This window comes from Heterodontus francisci, chromosome 35, assembly GCF_036365525.1.
Source record: "Heterodontus francisci isolate sHetFra1 chromosome 35, sHetFra1.hap1, whole genome shotgun sequence".
Lineage (NCBI taxonomy): Eukaryota > Metazoa > Chordata > Chondrichthyes > Heterodontiformes > Heterodontidae > Heterodontus > Heterodontus francisci.
Genome location: NC_090405.1, coordinates 48,907,882 through 48,930,073, shown reverse-complemented (window position 1 = coordinate 48,930,073; position 22,192 = coordinate 48,907,882). Strand labels below are relative to the sequence as shown.

The 22,192-nt window shown below is 41.0% G+C and overlaps 1 protein-coding gene across 3 annotated transcripts in view; it reads left to right on the top strand.

The window, feature by feature from the left end:
- scaper (S-phase cyclin A-associated protein in the ER) overlaps positions 1 to 22,192 on the top strand; it is a 384,847-nt gene that overhangs the window by 255,996 nt on the left and 106,659 nt on the right. For all 3 annotated transcript variants that reach the window (XM_068015512.1, XM_068015509.1, XM_068015510.1), the window contains exon 24: positions 16,863 to 16,986. In XM_068015512.1, coding sequence (XP_067871613.1) covers positions 16,863 to 16,986 — 124 coding nt within the window. The remainder of the gene's footprint in view (positions 1 to 16,862; positions 16,987 to 22,192) is intronic.

Below are 22,192 nucleotides of genomic sequence, written 5' to 3'. Positions count from 1 at the left end.
GATCCCACCGCTGCCACCATGAGTCAAAACCTCTTTAAATAATAGGTGGAGCCATGCATTGTTAGAAGCATCAGTGTTTTATTCAGCATATAACGTAAGTGAACTTACAGGAGTTGCAGGAGTTCCATAAGTCTGCTCACTGTTTCATTAAAATCCAATCACCTGGCTCAAGTACCAATACAAATAGTATTTATGACTGAAATTCTTAATCCCATGTATTTAACCAAAGTATATCTGGGTAGAATTTCATCTGGGCCCATTTTTGGGCAGCTCATGCATCACTGATCACGAGTGTCGGGCTGCCTACCCCGCTGGCAGCGGCCCTCAGATAAGTTTTGGAGTTGAGGGGGATTGGAGCAGGCTACAGTAGGGGTGATTGGAATGAATGTGGAGTTGGGAAAGCACACTTGTCCTCCTGGCTCCACATGACGGTTTTTTAAACCTAGAGTTGGCAGCCACAGGGGCAGAGGAATGATGATTAGGGCAAGTCCAGCTCCTGCCCTGCTCATGGAAAACAAAGTTTGCAGTGTAGGATTTTACTCGGTTTGTGGCAGTTCTCTCTAATTTCTATCGATTTTAGGTTCGGGGGAAGATCAGTCACAAACTTTAGTCATATTAGTAAAATCAACAAAATAGTTAACAATAATGCAACCTTAAAAGGAAACTTTATATAATGCCCAAAACGCAAGGTTGATGGTGTACTTTTCAGAGGGTATTCTCCTAATGTCATCTTTCTTCCGGGATGGTGAATGCCTTCCCACCGACTGCAGCCTTTTCTCCTTTTAAACAGTCCTGCTTTATAACCTATCTTTTAGCAAACCAAACTTCTCAGTAACTTTCCATCCTCTCCTCCTTTTCTGATGCAAAAGCAGTTTTTTTAATTTTCCCACAGTCTCTCAAAGTCTAGCTGGGCAGCTGTCTTCTTCAATCTTGTGGTGTAATCTCAGCGGATGTTTGGCATCTCAGCTCGCCTTCTGTGTTCTATCCTTTGATTTTAATAATTTTAACCAAATTCTGCTTTCTGAGCAATCCAGGGTTTTTTCTTAGTTTTCCTAAAAACTATTTAAAAAGTTCACATCCTTCAGTAGAGAGATCCTTCAACAAGAGGCAGGGGGCCAAATACTTATTTTAGGCAGCTGCCTGGGACAACTAAAACTTGGGCCTGAAGAATTTAGCATTGAGCTGAACACCCACACAAATTGGGTGAGTGTCATCCCACTACTAAATTAGTCGACATCACACCTGTTTTACACCTGAAATATGGGCACAATGTGTTCTAATTTCTACCCCATGGGGTTACTAAGATACTGTTAAGGCAGAATATGTTGATTACAAAATTTGCTAACAATTCTCATGATCAGTAGAAATGTGGATGATAATCTACGGGTTTCACACCAAACCTGTATATGTCAGTTCAAACCCATAACACTCTCCTGCTCACTAATTCCTTTCACCCAGGACCCTTGATATCTTTCAACATGGTCTGCTTAAATCTGAAGTATTCAGTCATGCTAGGCCCTCACCTGCCAAGAATGAGGCACATTGATTTTAAACTGTTACTGAAGTGAAGAAAGGACTTGTTAAACAGATTAGCCGTGGCTGGAAAATATATTTGCATATTAACAGTGCTTGGAAGGACAAAGGACCATTCCCTGATGCATTCAACCCACAATGGACCTTGATCACCAGGTATTATGTGTAAGAGGAGCATTCCAGAGACTGCTAAAGTGATATAATCCAAGACGTGGTCAGACCAGTTAGTCACATGACTAGCTTGGCAACCTGGGTTTTTCTGAATCGGACAAACAGTTTGAACTCCGTGTCTGTTTGCTCCTGGACTGAGAAGATCTCTCCTGTCTGCTCCCATCTCTTTCTCACAAGCCTCTGAATCCACTGAAGACACATGAACCCCAAGCGAGAACAGCAAACAAGGTTTAAGAAGAATACTGGGCCCCAACAAAAAGCAAGATCTACCTACAATCAAGGACTCTACAGTGAGCTTGAAGAACCATAACAAAAACTCTTCAGATATTGCCTCAAACTTTATTTTTCTTCTCTTTTCTGTCTCTATTTGCATGTGTGTGTCGTGTATGCATGCTAGTGTGGGCGCGTCGTGTATCCGTAGGCGTTAACCAAATTAGAGTTTAAGTTCAAGTTTAATAATTTTCAACTTTTTTTCTTTAAACCTAAGAAAGCCTGTTTGTGCTTGTTTCTTTGTCTTATAATTGGAAAGCAGTGAACAAGGATTCACCAAGGGGGAGCTAAAAACACAGTGTTTTTCAAATTAAATCCTGTTACAGTAAGACCAGGTGAAGGCTGAGAGGGACCCCTAGACACCTTTCTCACCTGGCAGTAACAATTCAATTCAAACTATAAGCACACAGAACAAAGCAAATGAAAGCATGGTAATTAGTCACAACAGAGATTCCTTCAAAGGATCCTGGTGGTGTTGCTACTTGTGCAGACTATATGCAAATTATACATATTTGTGTATTCCACCTACTGTACATGATGCTACTTGAGTGTATTACAGGCCTTGATATAGATTGCTTTTCCTCCAACTTGTTATCTTGTTAGTGTTGTCAGCTGCATTTAGCTCTTAGTACGTTCTAGAAATCAGGGTCGTTTTTTTGTGGGGAGCAGTGGCTAATTGAAGGCGAAGCGTCAGATCGTTGCCCTTTTCATCATGGGATAAAATTAATGTTCACACTTGTTAACCCCTTTCAGACCGTGGATTCATTTCTGTCACCTTGGGAGTCTGTCTGCAGCCTCTGATGAAGTTAAGCCATGCAAACAGGGCAAGGAGATTACACGGTTTATTATTCACATCTCTCGTCTAAAATCTCAGAAGCATGGTGCAGCTCAGAAGGATAATCCTGAGTCTGCGCCTTAAAAGGATAAGTCCTTATTACGAAAAGATTTACAATATGCTTCATTTATGTTGCATTGGCAACTCACCAAAGTCAGTGAGAAAGCAGATACAGCAAGGGATTTTTGACAACGTCGTAACATTTAAGTTAATTGTATAACGCTTGAGTAATAACATCATTTAATGCATAAAGAACGATGTACCAAGCAATAGGATTGATTGTGATAGCCTGAATAGTGTACCACTCATTGATAAAATGGGCTGAGCGCTGAACAAGATTTTAGTGTAATTTTGTACTTCCATTAACACTAGTTTAGGTCACCAGAATTTTACCTTAATCGAGAGGACAGGCTGATGACTTTTGCAGTTGATGAGTCATCTCCAGAAACCACAGTAACAATCACCAGCCATCAGTTCATCGCTCCTATCTAGAGTTGGCCACTAGGAGGCACACAAGAGAGACTTAGATAACTGTCGCACTCTGTGGCTAAGAATCCTGCTGCACTTGGCATTCAGCTTCAAGAGCAAGATGCTATGTCTTGTCGCAGGGTATTGTGTATTGTTTTAACAAACTCTCTTGTAATGGATTCTTATAAAATTACGCCATGCATATTTCAGAATATTTTTGATGTTGTAGATAATTAGTTGTGCTGGCTTGTCCTTGCCTATATCAGTGGTCCCTGGATATATAAATAATTTTGACCACCTGCATTATAATTATGGCTTCGCTTCAAAAAAAAAAGTACTCTATAGGCTGTAAAGCACTTTGGGGTGTCCTTAGGTTGTGATAGCCCGATATAACTGCAATGCTTTTTTTCCTTTTTATTAAATTCCTAAACTCTGATTTAAGCAAAAATTAGGGAGAGAAAGAATCAGCCCCAATTTGAATCAATCTTGGGTAATAACGGTGTAGGGTAATTAAAAGAAAACTTACTTTTATATAGTGCCTTGTTCGGCCAGAATGTTTCAGAATTCTTCCTACTTTTAGTTACTTTTGAAATGTAGTGACTGATGTTATGTCACCAACTTTCATAAATGTATTTTTTTATTCGTTCCTGGGATGTGGGCGTTGCTGGCTAGACCAGCATTTGTTGCCCTTTCCTAATTTTCCTTGAGAAGGATGTGGTGAGCAGCCTTCTTGAATCGCTGCAGTCCATGTGGGGTAGGTGCACCCACACTACTGTTAGGAAGGGAGTTCCAGGATTTTGACCCAGTGACCCTGAAGCAACGGCGATGTAGTTCCAAGTCAGGATGGAGTGTGGCTTGGAGGAGAACTTGCAGGTGGTGGTGTTCCCTTGTATCTGCTGCCCTTGTCCTTCCAGGTGGTAGAGGTCACGGGTTTGGAAGGTGTTGTCTGAGGAGCCTTGGTGCAGTGCTGCAGTGCATCTTGTAGATGGTACACACTGCTGCCACTGTGCGTCGGTGGTGGAGGGAGTGAATGTTTGTGGATGGGGTGCCAATCAAGCAGGCTGCTTTGTCCTGGATGGTGATGAGCTTCTTGAATGTTGTTGGAGCTGCACCCATCCAGGCAAGTGAATAGTATTCCATCACTTGTGCCTTGTAGATGGTGGGCAGGTTTTGGGGAGTCAGGAGGTGAGTTACTTGCCACAGGATTCCTAGCCTCTGACCTGCTCTTGTAGCCATGGTATTTATATGGCTACTCTGGTTCCATTTCTGGTCAATGGTAGCCCCTAGGATGTTGATAGTGGGGGATTCAGCGATGGTAATGCCATTGAATGTCAAGGGGATATAGTTAGATTCTCTCTTGTTGGAGATGGTCATTGCCTGGCACTTGTGTGGCATGAATGTTACATGCCACTTATCAGCCCAAGCCTGGATATTGTCCAGGTCTTGCTGCATTTCTACATGGACTGCTTCAGTATCTAAAGAGTTGCGAATGGTGCTGAACATTGCACAATCATCAGCGAACATCCCCACCTCTGACCTCTTGATTGAAGTAGGTCATTGATGAAGCAGCTGAAGATGGTTGGGCCTATGATGGTTAGGACACTATGCTGAGGAACTCCTGCAGTGATGTCCTGGATCTGAGATGACTAACTTCCAACAACCACAACCATCTTCCTTTGTACTAGGTACGACTTCAGCCGGCAGAGAGTTTTCCCCCTGATTCCCATTGACTCCAGTTTTGCTCGGGCTCCTTGATACCATACTTGGTGAAATGCTGCCTTGATGTCAAAGGCAGCCACTCTCACCTCACCTCTTGATTTCAGCTCTTTTGTCCATATTTGAACCAAGGCTGTAATGAGATCTGGAGCTGAGTGGCCCTGGTGCAACCCAAACTGAGCGTCAGTGAACAGGTTATTGCTAAGCAAGTGCTGCTTGACAGCACTGTCGACGACACCTTCCATCACTTTACTGATGATTGAGAGTAAGCTGATGGGACGGTAATTGGCCGGGTTGGACTTGTCCTGCTTTTTGTGTATAGGACATACCTGGACAATTTTTCACATTGCCGGGTAGATGTTAGTGTTGCAGCTGTATTGGAACGGCTTGGCTAGGGGCGCGGCAAGTTCTGGAGCGCAGGTCTTCAGTACTATTAGCGGAATGTTGTCAGGGCCCATAGCCTTTGCAGTATCTGGTGCCTTCAGTCGTTTCTTGATATTACTTGGAGTGAATCGAATTGGCTGAAGACTGGCATCTGTGATGCTGGGGACTTCAGGAGGAGGCCGAGATGGATCATCAACCCAGCACTTCTGGCTGAAGATTGTTGAAAATGCTTCAACCTTATCCTGCAAATATTCTGCATCAGCAAGAAACAAGATAAATGCTTGATTAATGTGTTTTACTGGTGGTAGCAGTTGAGGGACAAATGTTGGCCCAGCACAGGGTTACTTCCTTTGCTTCTTCATTTAGTGCCATGTGATCTTTGACGTCCATTTAAACGGGCTGCAGTGCAATGACCAAAAGTCAAAATTGCATGCTCTTTTTTGTTCCATCTACTTGGATTTCTGTGTCATTACTGCAAATAAGTTTCAGTTGCGTAACTTTCTTCAAAGTTCCAGTCAGTATCGTCACGGAAAGGAGTCTGTCAACTGTAGCTACAAAAATCGTGGTGTATAACGTATTCTAGCAATGGGTTTGGTATCTTGTCGACCAGATCTGCTTCAAGAGAAACGTAAACAGGTACAAATAATAAATAAAATTTTTAGTAATAACTGAAAACTTCTTAAAGTAGGTCACACAATTAGTGAAGTGACTTCAGTTATGTAGGCAAACATGGCAGTCATTATGTAACAAAGTCCCGCAAATAGCCACTTATGTCCAGGTGATCTCGTTTGAGGGAGGAATGTTGAGGAGGATGTATCTGCAAACGTCAATCCCTTCCTACCTTTAACATCAATTAACTTCACAGCCCAATTCAATTTGTTATTTACATAATCGGTTGTCAAACTGAGATTCCAGAAGACCTGAAGGTCATTAGATTTCTGGGTTGGATATACTGTGCAATGTGAGCATAGTGCCTCAAGGATTCTCTATTCTGTTTATTTTCTGAATGTCCATATTTACAAAGGATCCCTGGGAGTGTACAATATCTGCAGTGAATCTCCCAAGTCAGTGAAGTTTGAAGACCCCCACTTTATTCGTTTGTTTATTGATGTCATCATCTTCCCAGAAGGTTAACCTCCATGGACCTCCACCTCTGTCCTGTTCTGCCCTTACACATTCCACATAGGTCCTTACACATTTTAGAAACATTGCTGAATTTGAGAGTGCACTGAATGTCATAGTTTTCCTCGTACTGTAATATCTCTGATAGGGAATAATAACTGTAAGGTGCTGGATGTTGCCCTATTAAATTCCTGTGTTCACTAGGCTCTCAATGAAGTTTAGTTTTCAGGTCTTGCCTGTAATTGGGCCACGCTTCAGGGCATCATCCAACTATGGCTTTTATTTGATGCTAGTTTGGAACTAGGGCCATGACGGTGCCAAACCTGTTCAACAGACCTCTGAACTGAACAAACTGTGCCCCCTTATGTAAGGTATTGAAGCAACTGTGAGTGATGTGCGTCAATATATGGACATTGGCAACGACAAATTAACTTAGTTTCTAAGGCTGTAAAGTCATAACAGTACCTGAACAGAGCTTACTCTTTTTTTTTTTCCCCTCATGATCTTTCATACATTTGTTGAGAGACAGAAAACACGGTGGTCAGTAATAGCAGGATTGGTCCCGCTGGACAGAACCAGTGTTCACCAGTATAAAGCCAGCTGGGGCCACGCTGGGAATGTGGAAACAAACCCTTTAAGTGATGGTGGCAGCTGCGGAAGAACCCCTTAATATTCTGTCGTGTTAAAGATCACATTTTGCAATTGTATCCAGACTTGGCCCTTGTTCGGTCCATTATATAAATGCGGGATCTTTATTTCTTTAATGTGCTTTGACCTGCGGGAAGCTTATTCATGTCAAAGGCAGAGGAAAAAGGGGAGCGAGGTGTTATACCACATAAGTATTTCAATTTTGATTTTATCAGTGTGTATTTTGTCTAGGCATTTGTATAATTTGACATGATATTGCTGTGCATAAAACCTGACCAATTCAATTAAAAATGATGTGATTACATTTCACAGCAACTCAGGGTATATGAGGTACATGGCTGTGCCTTGTATAAATCTTTCAATTAATCTGTCAACCTGAATGCTGAGTACTTTTTTAATATTTAAACTAAAAAAAAGCACAACTGGGACTGTATTAATGTTTACTTGCTTCATGTGGAACAATAGTAAGCAGCTGTGTAATTCGCTTCAAGCATGCAAGCCACAGTTGGTAGTTCTCTCGTGCCTTTTGCCATAATATATACTTCATTTTGTTCATCATGTTTAAGCGATCAGCATTTGTTACCAAAAGTATAATACTCATGAGGTCTGAATTCTAAATACATCATCTTTGAGTTTTGAGAAAATTGTCATGCTATTATTAAATTCATATTCTTGTTTCTGAACTCCTGCCTTAATTAGTTACTTTAACACAATGTTTAATGGTCTGTTCTGTGTAGGCAATGCTGGATGTTGCGGAGGGCCATACATCCATACATACTAGACATTCACACCTTTGATTCTTAGTCTGTGCTGAGTTATGACTGGAAACAGTCTGCTTCTATCTACCTAGCCCATATTTTCTTCATTTTCAACCTGAGCTGTTCAAATGGGAAAAAAACATAATGTTTGCATCTTTCTTCCTATTTATATTTCCTCATACCAGGCAGCATCTTGGTGAATGTGTGTTGTATCCTCTCTAAAGCTTCAGTATCCTTCCTATAACATGGAGCCCACTACTACATAGAATATTCTAGCTGAGATCTTATTAAGGTTTTATATAGCTTCAGTATTATCTCTTGGTTTTTATATTCTACACTTTTCGAGATAAAGCCTAGAATTTTCCTAGCTTTTTTTTATACCCTTATTAACTTAAAATGCTGCCTTTAATGTTCTGTGAATCTGCATCCCCTCTTCCACAAAAACGAGCATATTTCTGTTCAGGGTGTAATTACTACTGTTATTTTACCAAAATGCATACCTTACACTTGCTGGCATGTAATTCCATCCCATCCTTATCAATATCCCGTTGCAGTTTCCTTTCGTCTTCTAAAGAGTTACTGTACCTCCTATTTTGGTATCATCTGCAAATTATGACAGAAGCAAGGCAAAAGTTCTGATTCAGTGATTTTATTGGGCCTATATCACCAAGATATGCAACTATGCTTGATGCTACGAAGGACAATCATTATACAATATAAGCTGTGCAAATTTGAAACTTTGCAAAAGGAAATAGAAGACTGATCAGTGCACTGGGTCAACAAACTGACCTGGCATCTTTGGGACCTGGATATGAATCCAGCCCAAACTAAAATAAGTATAACACCTCATTTCGTTTCTCGGGAAAAAAAGCCCCAAGCAATTCATGTACAATGAATTATGTAGAAGTATAATGGCTTATTATTTGGATAGCCATTTCGCACAAACGCCCATAAACTATGAGATAAATGATCTTAATTTGTTTCTTGATGGTGTTGCTCCACAGAAGACTATTGTTCAAGATGTGGGAGAATTCCCTGCTCGTATTCAGAGTGCTATAAAATTTTTAACATTTACCTGAACTGTCAGATGTCTTAAATTGAACATCTCATAGAAAGGATGGTAATTCTGACAGTGTAACTCTCCCTGAGTACTGCACAGAGGTGTGAACCAATTCTGAGGTAAAGTTACATTTGTGCCACACGAGTGCCAGGCAATGACCATCTCCAACAAGAGAGAATCCAACCATCTCCCCTTGATATTCAATGGCATTACCATTGCTGAATCCCCCACTATCAACATCTTGGGGGTTACCATTGACCAGAAACTGAACTGGACCAGCCATATAAGTACTGTGGCTACAAGAACGAGTCAGAGGCTGGGAATTCTGCAGCAAGTAACTCACCTCCTGTCTCCCCAAAGCCTGTCCACCATCTACAAGGCACAAGTCAGGGGTGTGATGGAATACTCTCCATTTGCCTGGATGAGTGCAGCTCCAACAACACTCGAGAAGCTTGACACCATCTAGGACAAAGCAGCCTGCTTGATTGGCACCCCATCTACAAACATTTACTCCCTCCACCGCCGGCGCACAGTGGCAGCAGTGTGTACCATCTACAAGATGCACTGCAGTAACTCATCAAGGCTCCTTCAACAGCACCTTCCAAACCCACGACCTCTACCACCTAGAAGGACAAGGGCAGGAGACTCATGGGAACACCACTACCTACAAGTTCCCCTGTGAGCCTCACACCATCCTGACTTGGAACTATATCTCAGTTCCTTCACTGTCGCTGGGTTAATATCCTGGAACTCCCTTCCTAACAGCACTGTGGTTGTACCTACACCACACGGACTGCAACGGTTCAAGATGGCAGCTCACCACCATCTTCTCGAGGGCAATTAGGGATGGGCAATAAATGCTGACTTAGCCAGTGGCGCTCACATCCCATGAAAGAATTAAAAAAATGTGGTAGTGATACCAGTTGAGACAAGCTTCCACATTTAATGGAAGACTAACGCAGTTAAAGTCATTACTGTGGTAGGTGTAAGATTCCAACATTAAATTTGTTTTAGCTGCCATAATTCTAATCCTAAATAGAGCCCAAAAACAAAACTCCCCAAAGTTGACAGAAAACCATAAGAATGGGTTGATGTATTAAATAGAAAAACTCAAACTTGCAGTGGAGCTTCTCTGAGCTTGGGTCCTAAGGAAACTGTTGGTCCAAACTAAAGGGGGTGCTCCAGCAAAGCCAGGTGCTTGATCTGATGGTGCTTGATGCTGATATTGTTGGAAAGGTCTTCTGCAGGACAAAAACCCCTCACCTTGATGAATGCAACAGTTCAGCATTTTTTTAAAGGAGAAAAAGTGGCAGTTAATAGTGTTTTTTTAAGTCACGAATCAAAGATTTGTTGTGTTGGAGATGGAAATAAATGATATATATTTATTGGAATAGTATAGAATTGATTTTTAAAAAGGCCAAGGATTAATTAATCGTATGCAAGTCTCAACAATGCGTGTGAAACAGTTGGATACAATGCTCCTTATCTAAGGAAGAGAAAAAAAATCATCCAGTGACCTCTATTGGAAAGTGTGGATGCAAATGTTGGGTGAGGATGGATTAGAAGTCAGCAGTGTTGTCCTCCACAGTTGATTATTCAAGTCAAAATTTTCCAATTGCCACTATTTTACCGTCAAAATTACGATAATGCTTCAGTGCCAGGGGCACATATGAAGAACAGCCAACTGGGTGAAGTACCAGAGGATACAAATTTTGTTCGTTTCACTGTAAACTAGCAAAAGGTATTTGACCAGAACTGTATCAATTTCAAAAACATACAGTGAGCAACAATATGAGCACAGAAGAGATTTTGCACACAAGAAGATTCCACAAACAGCGGTGAAATCGGTGACGAAATCATCTGTTTTGGTGGTATTGGATGAGGGAGGAATGTTAATCAGGACAGCCGGGGAATTCTTTGCTCTTTCGTATAGTGTCCCAGGATCTTTATCATTCACCCAAACAAGTAGAGGGCTTCATTTGTGTAAGACAGTGTTTCTGATAATGCGGCACTCTCAGTATTTCAGTGAATGGGCAGCCTAGATTATGAGATCAAATCTTAGAATGCAACTTGAGCCCATAACTTTGACTTAAAGGCAAAAGTCCCACCAGCTGAGTCATGCTGGTGTAATGAAAGGAAGGGAGGGAATTTAATGGAAGACATAAATGTAAGTATTAACTGAGAGAAACCTCATGGCGATGGTGTTACTATTTCAGGAAACCACTTTATTTCTTTTAATATTTTAATTTTAAAAAATCCATAATCTGTTTAATTTATAGCAACAAGTTTGAGAAATGACACTTGGGTCTTCAGCAGTGAACCTTTTCTAAATGCAAGAGTACTTTGGTTTTGCCATTTAGGGCTTGTGTGCAAATGATGACAGTTGACAGCTGTTGTTACTCTAATAAGATTAAAGTAAAGAAATTAGTTGTACTGACTTTAATCTACCATTTAACACTGGAAACCACCTGGGGTCTGCTTTATCCTGTTCACGCAGAATCTCCATGTCAGCTTTATGCAGGGTATTCACCAAGGAATAAGACGTCTGCTTGTCTCCATTAGCTGAAGAAAACCATACTCATCTAAATGCTTTATTTTGCTAATTGAATTACATCTTGTTCGTTTCTCCTCCAGTTTTATTTTTTGCTCCAATTTTTTTCTCCTGCTGATGGTCTGAAGCCTTTTCTTCAGTATGGTTTCACAAGCACCCAAGCAGCCACGTTGTGTGAGCTTTGGCAATGATTAAAATATTTTGTTCACAGGATGTGGATGACACCTTCATGGCTGCGTTTAACTTCCCACCCCCTGTTGGCCTGAGAATGTGCTGATGAGTCTTCCACTTGGACCACTGCAGTTCTTGTGATTGACTCTCTGACTAAAGGTGCTTCCTGCCAGTAGCACTTAGTGTCATGTCTGCTATTTTGCATCTAGCCATGGTTCTCTCAGCTGTGCAGGCTGACAGTGTACTTTTACCATTTCTGGTCTGTATTTAACATCTCTTGATATCAGGAAAGAGAACAGCTGGGAATCACACAGTCCTAAGCATGCACTAACAGTAAAGTTTGCAAATGAACTTTAACAGAAACTTGCATTTGTATTGTGCTTTTAACATAGTGACTATCCAAAGACACTTCAGAGAGAGGGAGTATGTAGGAGAGGAGCTGGTGGTAGTTGCCCTGACAGAAATATGGGGCAGGAGAAGTTCTGAGTCTATGAATTGAAAGATCAAAGGAGTAAAGTTTTGCTTAAGATTACACATCACGTTTGTGGAATAAAAAGACTTGAGCTGCCCTTGGAGGTCTGTGCCTTTGTCCTTTATGGGCAGCTTGTAATGTACGATTTGGAAGTGTCTTTACTGAAATGAGTTTTCTAGAACTGCTTCCTTGTGATTGATCTGTGAAATCATTGTCAAGATTAACTGGATACATAACCTGGGATTAGTAGCCAATAGAACTCTCCATCTGTTGCATGACGTAGTTTGCATTCTGCTAGTTTAATGCAGACCTGACTTATTTAAAGAGAATGAGTGTTCTTAATTCACATTCATTTTAAATAAGTCAACTCTGCACACCACTGGTATAGTACAAACTACATACTATTGCTGTCGTTCTTAAGAGTTATGCAACCATTTAATATCTAAAATACGTCGGTGTTGGATTTCTGCTGGAGGAGAGTGGAATGTTACAACTAGTTAGGCTTGTATACAAGAAGCCTAAGTAGGCATTGCTATAAAGGAATCAGGTCATGACCCATATTTGCATATATCAGAGTCCCATTCAGATGAGCTTTAATCTCTGTTGAAATATTTAGAATAACTCTTTGCATTTACAATTTTACCTTTTCTATTTTCATAGTGAAAGTCCACTTAAGTGTGGTCAGTGGGTCATCCATTGTATTCAATAGTTTAATTCAGTCACAACTATTGTGAAGCTGGAAGTTATATTTGTACTGCTGGCCTACTTCTAAATTTCCATTTAGTAATACAGCCTTTGCTGTTTAATACAAAACCAGTGACGAAATCTTCCAAAAAATATTATCTTTTTAATCTGCATTGATGGTAAACCAAACAAAGGATTAATTTAGTCATGAATTGCTGGTTCTGTTAACGAATCCTGAATTTCATGAGTATCAATGTGAGAGGAAATGGGGTTCTGTACAGCATATTAACTTTTTATATTGAAAAAGACAAGTTAATTAATTTGTATTTATATAGTGACTTTCATGCCCTTGGTATGTCCCAAAGCTCTTCAGAGCCAGTCCATTACTTTTGACTGTAATTACTGTTGTTACATCGGCAGACGTAGCAGCCAATTTGCACATAACAGCAAAAAGTAATTGAGATAAATTACCAGATAATCTGTCTTTTTTTGTTGATGGTCGAGAGATAAATATCGCAAGGACAGTAGGAGAACTTCCTGCCATTCATGGAATATTGGCATAGAATATTTTACATTTTCCTGACTAGGCAGATGTGGTTTCAGGTTAATGTCTCTTGTGAAAGGTGACACTTCAACAATGCAGCACTCCGTCAGTACTCCACTGAAGCGTGAGCCTCGTTTATGTGCTGAAGTCCTGAGGTGGGTCTTGAACCCGTAATATTTGGAGTCGAAGGCAAGATTGCTACTACTGAATGAAACAAACGTTTTCTTCCCTTGTCTACTAAAGGCATTAACTACTATTGGAGTGTTGTTCCTGATTATAACCAGCCTCTGATATCTTCCCAAGTGTTCATTGTGTAAGCCTAGACAATATCTGTTACCAGGCCACTAAACCTCGAATGACACCATAGCTGAGTCTGAGCTTGTCCTCACATAAGTACTCTCTAGTAGCACTGACTGGATAGTGAACAATAGCAAGAAAACCTTGCATTTATTTAGCATCTTTAACAAAGTAAAACATTCCAAGCCGTTTCACAGGAGCATTATCAAACAGAATTCAACTCTGAGTCACATAAATATTAAGACAGGTAACGAAAAGTTGATTTCATGGAACATCTTAAAGGAGGAAAGCGAGGCAGAGAGCTTTAGTTGCTAATATTTTCCTGCTCGCAAGCCGATAGTGAGTCCAATTGTAGCCTCCTACTGAGCTGATTAAGTCAGCTCTGGTGGTCCTGGACATGGCTTCACCCACTAATGGACATACAAACATACAAATTAGGATCAGAAGTAGGCTGTTCAGCCCCTCTTGCCGGCTCCGCCATAAGATCATGGCTGATCTGTTTGTGTCTCGAATTCCACACTTCCATCTACCCCTGATAACCTTTGATTCCCTTGCCTAACAAGAATCTATCTACCTCTGCCTTAAAAATATTCAATGACCCTGCCTCCGCCACCTTCTGAGGCAGAGAGTTCCAAAGTCGAACAATCCTCTAAGAGAAAAAATTTCTCCTCATCTCTGTCCTAAAAAGGAGACCCCTAATTTTAAAACAGTGCCCCCTAGTTCTGGACTCACCTACAAGAGGAAACATCCTTTCCACATCCACCTTGTCAAGACCATTCAGGATCTTATAAACTTCAATCACGTCTCCCCTCACTCTTCTAAACTCCAGTGAAAACAAGCCCAGTCTGACCAACCTTCCCTCATAAGACAACCTGCTTATTCCAGGTATCAATCTAGTAAACCTCTTCTGAACCTCCTCCAACACATTTACATCCATCCTAAAATAAGGAGACCAAAACTACACACAATATTTGAGATGTGGTCTCACCAATGCCCTGTATAACTGAAGCATAACATCCTTACTTTCATTTTCAATTCCTCTCGTAATAAAGGATATCGTTCCATTAGTCTTCTTTATGACTTGCTGTACCTGCATACTAACATTTTGTGACTCATGCACTAGAACACCTATATCCCTCTGCACCTCTGAATTCTGCAGTCATTCTCCGTTTATATATTACTCTGCTTTTTTATTCCTGCCAAAGTGAACAACTTCACATTTTCCCACATTATACTCCATCTGCCAGATTTTTGTCCACTCACTCAACCTATCTATATCAGCCTGCAACCTCCTTATGTCCTCTTCACAACATACTTTCCTACCTATCTTTGTTTCATCTGCAAATTTAGCTACCATTGCCATCACTCCCCTCATCTGAGTCATTGATATAAATTGTAAAAAGCTGAGCCCCCAGCAGGGACCCCACTTGTCACATCGTGCCAATCATACTCTGTTTTCTGCCAACCAGCCAATCTTCTAGCCATGCAAATAGAGTCATAGATCTGTTACCCACTACACCATGAGCTCCTACTTTGCATAGTAACCTTTTATGTGGCACCTGTCATGCCTTCTGGAAATCCAAGTACAGTATGTTAATGGGCTTCCCTTTATCCACTGCGCATGTTACTCCTTCGAAGAACTCCAATAAATTGGTTAAACATGATTTCCCTTTCACAAAACCATGCTGATTATGCCTGATTACATTGAGCTTTTCTAAGTGCCCTATAGTTATCTGTTTTTTCCCTCCCCCACTCTTGAATAGTGGGGTTATATTTGCTACTTTCCAGTCTGATGGAACCTTTCCAGAATCTAGCGAATTTTGAAGAATTAACACCAACGCATCTATTACTTCATTAGCCACCTCTTTTCAGACCCTAGGATGAAGCCCATCAGGATCCTGCAGAGAGCTAGATCTGAATATATTAATTAGGGATGGGTACTGGTATTTTACGACAGAGATGAGGACTGTAATTTTGATCTGAAGGGCAAAACCATAGGTTGATTACTACTATTAATCTTAATTCAGTTCTCACTCCACGGACTTGAGCATATAATCCAGGCTGATACTTCAGTGCTGTACTGTAGGTGTGCGGCGCTATTGAAGGGTCTTATCTTTCGGGTAGGGCATTAAAGCGAAGCCCCATCTGTCCTCTCCGGTGGATGTAAAAGATCCCACGGCATTATTCGAAAAAGAGCAGAGAATTTCTCCAGGTGCCATGATCAATATTTATCTCTCAACCGGCATCACTAAAACAAATTATTTAGTTATTGCTGTTTGAGGGACCTTGCTGTGCACATATTCACTGACATATTTCCCTGCATTACGGTAGTGAGCATACTGAAAGTACTTCACTGGCTGCAAAGCCCTTTGGGACATCATATGGTCATGAAAAACATTGTATAAATTCATGACCTTTGCTTTTCCTTCCCTTCCTGTTAGTGACAGAGTAACTAATTAACTCCCTTTGCATTTTGGAGAATTATGTGAGGGTTTTAATATACAACTTTCAAACAATCTGAATCATGTTTTCAAATACTAAACTAAAAAAAGGTGTATGATGCAGTTCTGTGACACCATGACTTGATCTGTCAGTGTATCTACAAAAGGTGATTATAACTATTGTATTTATAATCACTGAGAGTCATAAAATTCTTATAATTATTAACAGAGCTTATGAATGTTATTCTTTTACCAGATGTTTTAGTTTGTCTTTCGGAAGTATACTTCTGACGTTCCCTGATAGGCATGTAGCTGAGCTACCTATCCAGAAGGCCTCGAGTTTCATTCATTGTGCTGAGTTAACTGACTTCGGAGTGGGTGACTTTGATGTTCTTGGCTAAGAAGGGAAAGATTGGCCAGGATTGCCACTCTTGATCACCATCCAGCAACTCCCACTGAAATGGGGATGAGATCAGAATTGGATGTGATGCTTCCCAAAGCCAAATGTCCTGCCAAAACCCTTTGTCTAAGTTCACATTTCAGGAATGGTTACTTAAGTAAGGTACCATAGGACAGCAAATTCCAGTGGAACTTCATCCCAGTAAAAGTAAGCGCCTTTAGCAGAGAAGGCAAGATTGTTGGGTAAGTGTATGAGTGGAGAGTGTTGGTGGTGACATATAAAAGCGTCTTTAAGCAAATACAAGCTCACCTGATTTTTTTTTCTTGTCATTTTCCAGATCCCTGTGCAATGTGATTAATGCATACTGCTTCGCCTGTAGTGGCTGCTATGACAACTGCTTCTATGTTCTGTTCAGTAACAAGATCACCTTCTTAATGGAACTGCTGATGCATCAGTTGACGGTAAGAGTCAGTACCTGCAGCTGTCTGCTATTGATGTACTTTTATGGGTGCTTGTAAAGTTGCTTAAAAGCTATTGGTTTAGTCTGCAACTGGGAGCCTGTGTGCTTTACTGAGAGCGTATCTTCTATTTTTACTTTAAAATATCTTGGTTATTTCTGAAAAATGTCAGACTTATTCCAGGCTTCAAAATGTTCTGGATATTTGAATCTGAGGAGAAGGATAATTTGGCCATCGTTGTCCCACATAAGGTGATGCCTTTTGACTTTCCTGCCAGTCTCTTCATATATTATGCGTCTGTTGAACACGTACAATGTGTTTCTCATTGAAAACAATATAATTTTAAGAACTTATTGCAATTATATAGCACCTTTAACATAGTAAATCGCTTCATGGGGTTTTGCAGCGACGATAAATGGATCTTGAGCAGCAGCTGAAGAGTGAGGAGAGATGACTGAGGCATGGGTAAGGAAGTAGGCCTTGAGGCTTTTGAACATTAGGGCACATTGTGTTTAGGGAGGGTGTGAAAGAATGTGGAGCCAAAATGGTTGAGGAGGTTAGACACAGAGGGGAGTGAGATCTTGGAGGAAAGTGAGCACTAGGATGAAAATTTTAAAATAAAGATGCTGCTGGACAAGGAGCTAATGTGAGCATAGGGGTGATGGGTTTTGCAGATGAGTCATCCTAGTTCTATAGATCTGTATTGAGTATTCCTAGGTCACGTACGGCACAGTTTGATGTAAACTAAAGTTTCCTCTACTTTGGCCCAGACAATGTACCTCATTGGAGCGTTGGATAAAGGCACTTATTGCACCATTGTAATCTTCTATTTCCCACACGCCTGTGGCCTCCCTGACAGAGATTGCTAATTAGAACATTTTTGTGGTGTGCACTGCTGCCTGCTAGGTATTACATTGAGTCTGTCCAAGCTCATTTCCCATAGCTGGCTTACTCTCGCTGTTCATGCACACTTTATATCACATGCAGTAATTTTAACCTAACCCGTCTAGCGGAAACTGACCAGATCAGGCAGTGGGAAGTAAAGTCGGATGAGATGTAAAACAGGCAGCTGATCCGTCGCTGTCAGTTTCCCACTCAGCAGGTTAGGTTAAAATTACCTCCACAGCTTTGATTACAGATCCATGTGCAGACTATACTGTATTAAGCATAGAATCACAGAAATTTCAGCATGGAAGGAAGCTATTCAGCACAGTTTGCCTTTGGCACATTCTAACTTAACTTTGGAGCTGTCCACTCCCATTTCTTTGTTATTTCCCTCTGCCCATTATTGTTATTCCTTTTCCTATGTTTATTTAATTGTCTCGAAAATGTCATAATTGTAATGGTTTCAAAGGTGGTAGAGCATTCCATTCATATGAACCTACCATATAAAAACACTTCTAGCCTCCCCCTTTATGCTTCTAGTACTAAGTCTAAATTTAGGTCCCCTGTTACTTAATCATCAACCAGTGGAAGTGATCTTTCGCTACTTGCCCTGTTTGAGGGAGTTTGAGGGTGAAGGTCAGGTGCCATTTTTAAAACAAAAAATTCCAACCATGTTGAATAAAGCACTTGTTTTGCAAAGTTATCAAAATTGAAGCAATGAGCAGTAAGTGATAATCAAAATCTTCAATCTTAAAAACTGTAGTAGAAAAATGAACATTTAGTTTCGACTTTGAGTAATAAAAGTAACAGCGTGCAAAAAATAAATATTGCACAATAAGATCTTTAGCCTTTTGCATATTTTACTTTTCTCCAGTAGAGCCTGTTTCCAGCCACTACTCAGAGTGATTTCATGAGTTCTGAAATGTTTATTATGAAAACTTTATTTTCAAACATTTGATTCTGTTATTTGTGTTGATGTCACATTATTTCCCCAAATTTCTTCCCTATTCTCCTGATGCTTACTGGGGTACGGTTCTAAGTGCACCATCAGCCCTCCTAAATGTCATTCATTGAGTATGAGCCTGGACATTAAGCGGTGGCAGGCTGTTCGCACATGGAGGTCACACAGCTGAGCCTTTCAGCATGTCACAGTTTAGAGGTCAGAAATGAGAGCCCGGACTGATTTTTCCCTTCCTTAGCCCAGGAATGTTGAGGCCAATTGTAGTGACCCCTACTGCTAACATGGCTGAAAGCAGTTAACACATCAAAGACTGGGAATTATACTTGTGATTTCCTGGTTTGTATGGTTTAGGGCTAAGATGGCCATTTGTGGAGCTGGCTGTAGCCTTTTAAGTTATTATTTATTTCAACCATGTGAAATATCCATTCACAGCAATGTACCTGAACCAATGATTCCATGCTTCTGGATGGCATACCCATGGTGATGGGTTTGACCGCAGGAATGAAATGCTGCTGCCACTAAAGAATTACTTTTCTTGATGCAACAAAGTATGTGCTTCCCCTATTTGTTTAATACTTTTAGGCAGGACAGGTGGATTTTATGCTACTGGTAATTACAGTGTGCTGTAAATGGTGATGATGGACGGGCTGATCGACCAGGTTTACATCCATGGTTCTTCAGACAACATTGCTCCACGCCCCTTCAAGTTATTTCTCATTCTGTAGCAAGGCCAGTGGCTTGTCGGGAGGGGGTAACTCGAGCAATTACACAAAGTTGGGACTAATTCTAATTTGGCTCTTTTCGTTGAATAATGTCATGGGGGAGAGCAGGAGTTTAATTCAGTTCGCCTGACAACCCTGCAGCTAGTCTATAGGAATAATGATTCTTCAGAACATATTTACTCTGCGGAGTTTAAATTAAAAAGAAAGCTTGTGTGTAATTTGCAGGATTGAGCTGCAGTTTAATTGAAAAACTATGTCCATACATTCAATAATTAACCAGAGAAGCTGGTACAAAAAATCAAACTGGGCACTGCGACTTTGATGCATGCTGAGTAAATTCAATGGTAACTTCAAAGATCATTAGCTGATACAGAGAAGAAGGAATTTCAGCTCAGTCTGGAATCTTCTTATTTAGTTCACTACCAAGACCACTCAAACTGTTTCAAACATTAGACTTTTAATTAAATGAATTGAAAACTATGGACCTGCCGGTAGTTCAGCAAGAACACTTTTCCCCAGTGAATGGACTAGTACACATACTTAATGCCTAATTACACATGAGGAGGCCATCCTTCAGCACTTCGGCGACAGAACTCTCACAAGTGCCAAATAGCTGAGTATCATGCTCCGAGCAGCTATTTTTTGTATGACTTACTTAGAAGTTGCAACACAGGAACAGGCCATTCAGTCCAATAGATCCATGCCAAAGTTTATGCTCCACACAATCCTCCTCCCACCCTACTTCATCTAACCCTATCAGCATCTCCCTCTATTCATTTCTCCTTCATGTGTTTATCTACGTTCCCATTAAATGCATCTATGCTATTCAGCTCAATTACTCCCTGTGGTAATGAGGTCTGCATTCTAACCACTTTCTGGGTAAAGAAGTTTTTCCTGAGTTCCTTGTTGGATTTATTAGCTCTCCCAGTCCCCTGGATTTTACTTTGTATTTAGGTAAACCCATGCCACAGATTGTGTGTGATTTCAAGGCTGATAATCCAGTATTGTATTAAAATGGTCCTGCTGTCCTTTAAATGTAACTTTAACTGAAGTCACATTTGCTGGCAATATCCTGGTCAACATACCACCGAAAAAAAATCATAAATGCAAGTCTATCTTTCTTTCCCCTTACTGCCCTATAAAGCATCTTGGGATACTTAATTATATAACTATAAATGTGGAAGAAGCTCTTGTTTGTTCTTTTTAGTTCAGTTTTAATGCATTGTGATTTGGTAATTTTAAAAAACAAAATTTGAGTGGAACTGAGACAAAGGAGTGAGTCATCAGTATTCTTAGTGCTGACTCATGCATATGAAATTAGTCAGAGAACCACATGCAATAATCAGCTTACTTTGAACTCACATCATGCTCTAAGGTTTAAAATGTTGCAGTGATCATTTTTATTTATGCTGCGTGAATGTTGCCTATTTCTGTTTTCATTTCCCACCCTCCAATTTTGCTGCTGCTTCTCCAAAGCAATTACACTGGTAGCCAATCTTCACCTGCAATTATTACGGAAAATGTTTTGTTTATTAGTATATGGTATCAAAAATAATGTGCTAGCATGCCAATAATTGCAGAATTCTGGTAACGGAGAGCATTTGACTTCAGAGATGCTCAATTCTCCTGGAGGATATCATAAGGTGTTCTATAACCAAAGTTTGTGATCATAAGATTTCTTAATTTGTTACTGACCATGTCAATTGAACAATTCACAAAGGTTATTGCAATGTGCATGAGTCCTTTAAACATTTATAGCCAGATGAGGCCATGTTGAAGTGGATGGCCAGCCGAGAGCTGGGGATGAATTTCGGGTTACACCATATTCCAGGATTTCCGTGGCTCTTCCATCAAATTTACCTTGGACAACTAAGGGAAACTTTCAGAAATTCACTGTCCTGTATTTTTGGGATAAATTTTAAAAGGAGGGCACTAGTCTTTAGGATCAGCAGCCTTCCCGCCCAGAGGCCAATTGAAGCCCATAAGTGGCCTGTTAACGGCCAATTGAGGGCTTCTTCCCGCCGCTGCTGGGATCTTAGCAGGAGAGCCTCTGCCATGCTGGGAGGTTGCCTTGTAACACGCGGCACACTCCCTGCGGGCTTGGGGGAGGGGCGTGTCCCTCCTTCATGGGCAATCTGTAGTAACCACTTCACCCCCAGCACCCCTCTCCCCCTGGACTGTAGAACCACCCCCTCACCCCACTCCTCTGACCCCGGCAACTCCACCTCACCTACCTCTGGTCCGAGCTTCCAGTGCTGGGCCTGGGTCCAAGTCCCCTGCAGTACCGGCAGTGGCCACCAATCCCAGTAGCGCTGCCAACCCTCTGATTGGCCGACAGCTCATGAAGGCAGGATCCCTGTCTTCAAATAGACGGGGATCCCAGATCATGAAAGTTTGATTTTAAAAGACCGGAGAATTACTCCGGGGTTGGTGGGGGGCACGAAAAGGCAGAGGTGGGGTTCCTCCCTCCTTTTCAGCCTGGTGCCTCCTACACAAAATTCAGTATTGGAGAAATAGGTTCAGGTAGAGTGGTGCAAGATGGGGACCTGAGGAGGCAATTAATCATGGAGAAACAGAGCCTGGGGTTGTCTTTGCAGTCCTGGATGATCCAAGAGTTGTACACAATTTTGGACGATGAGAG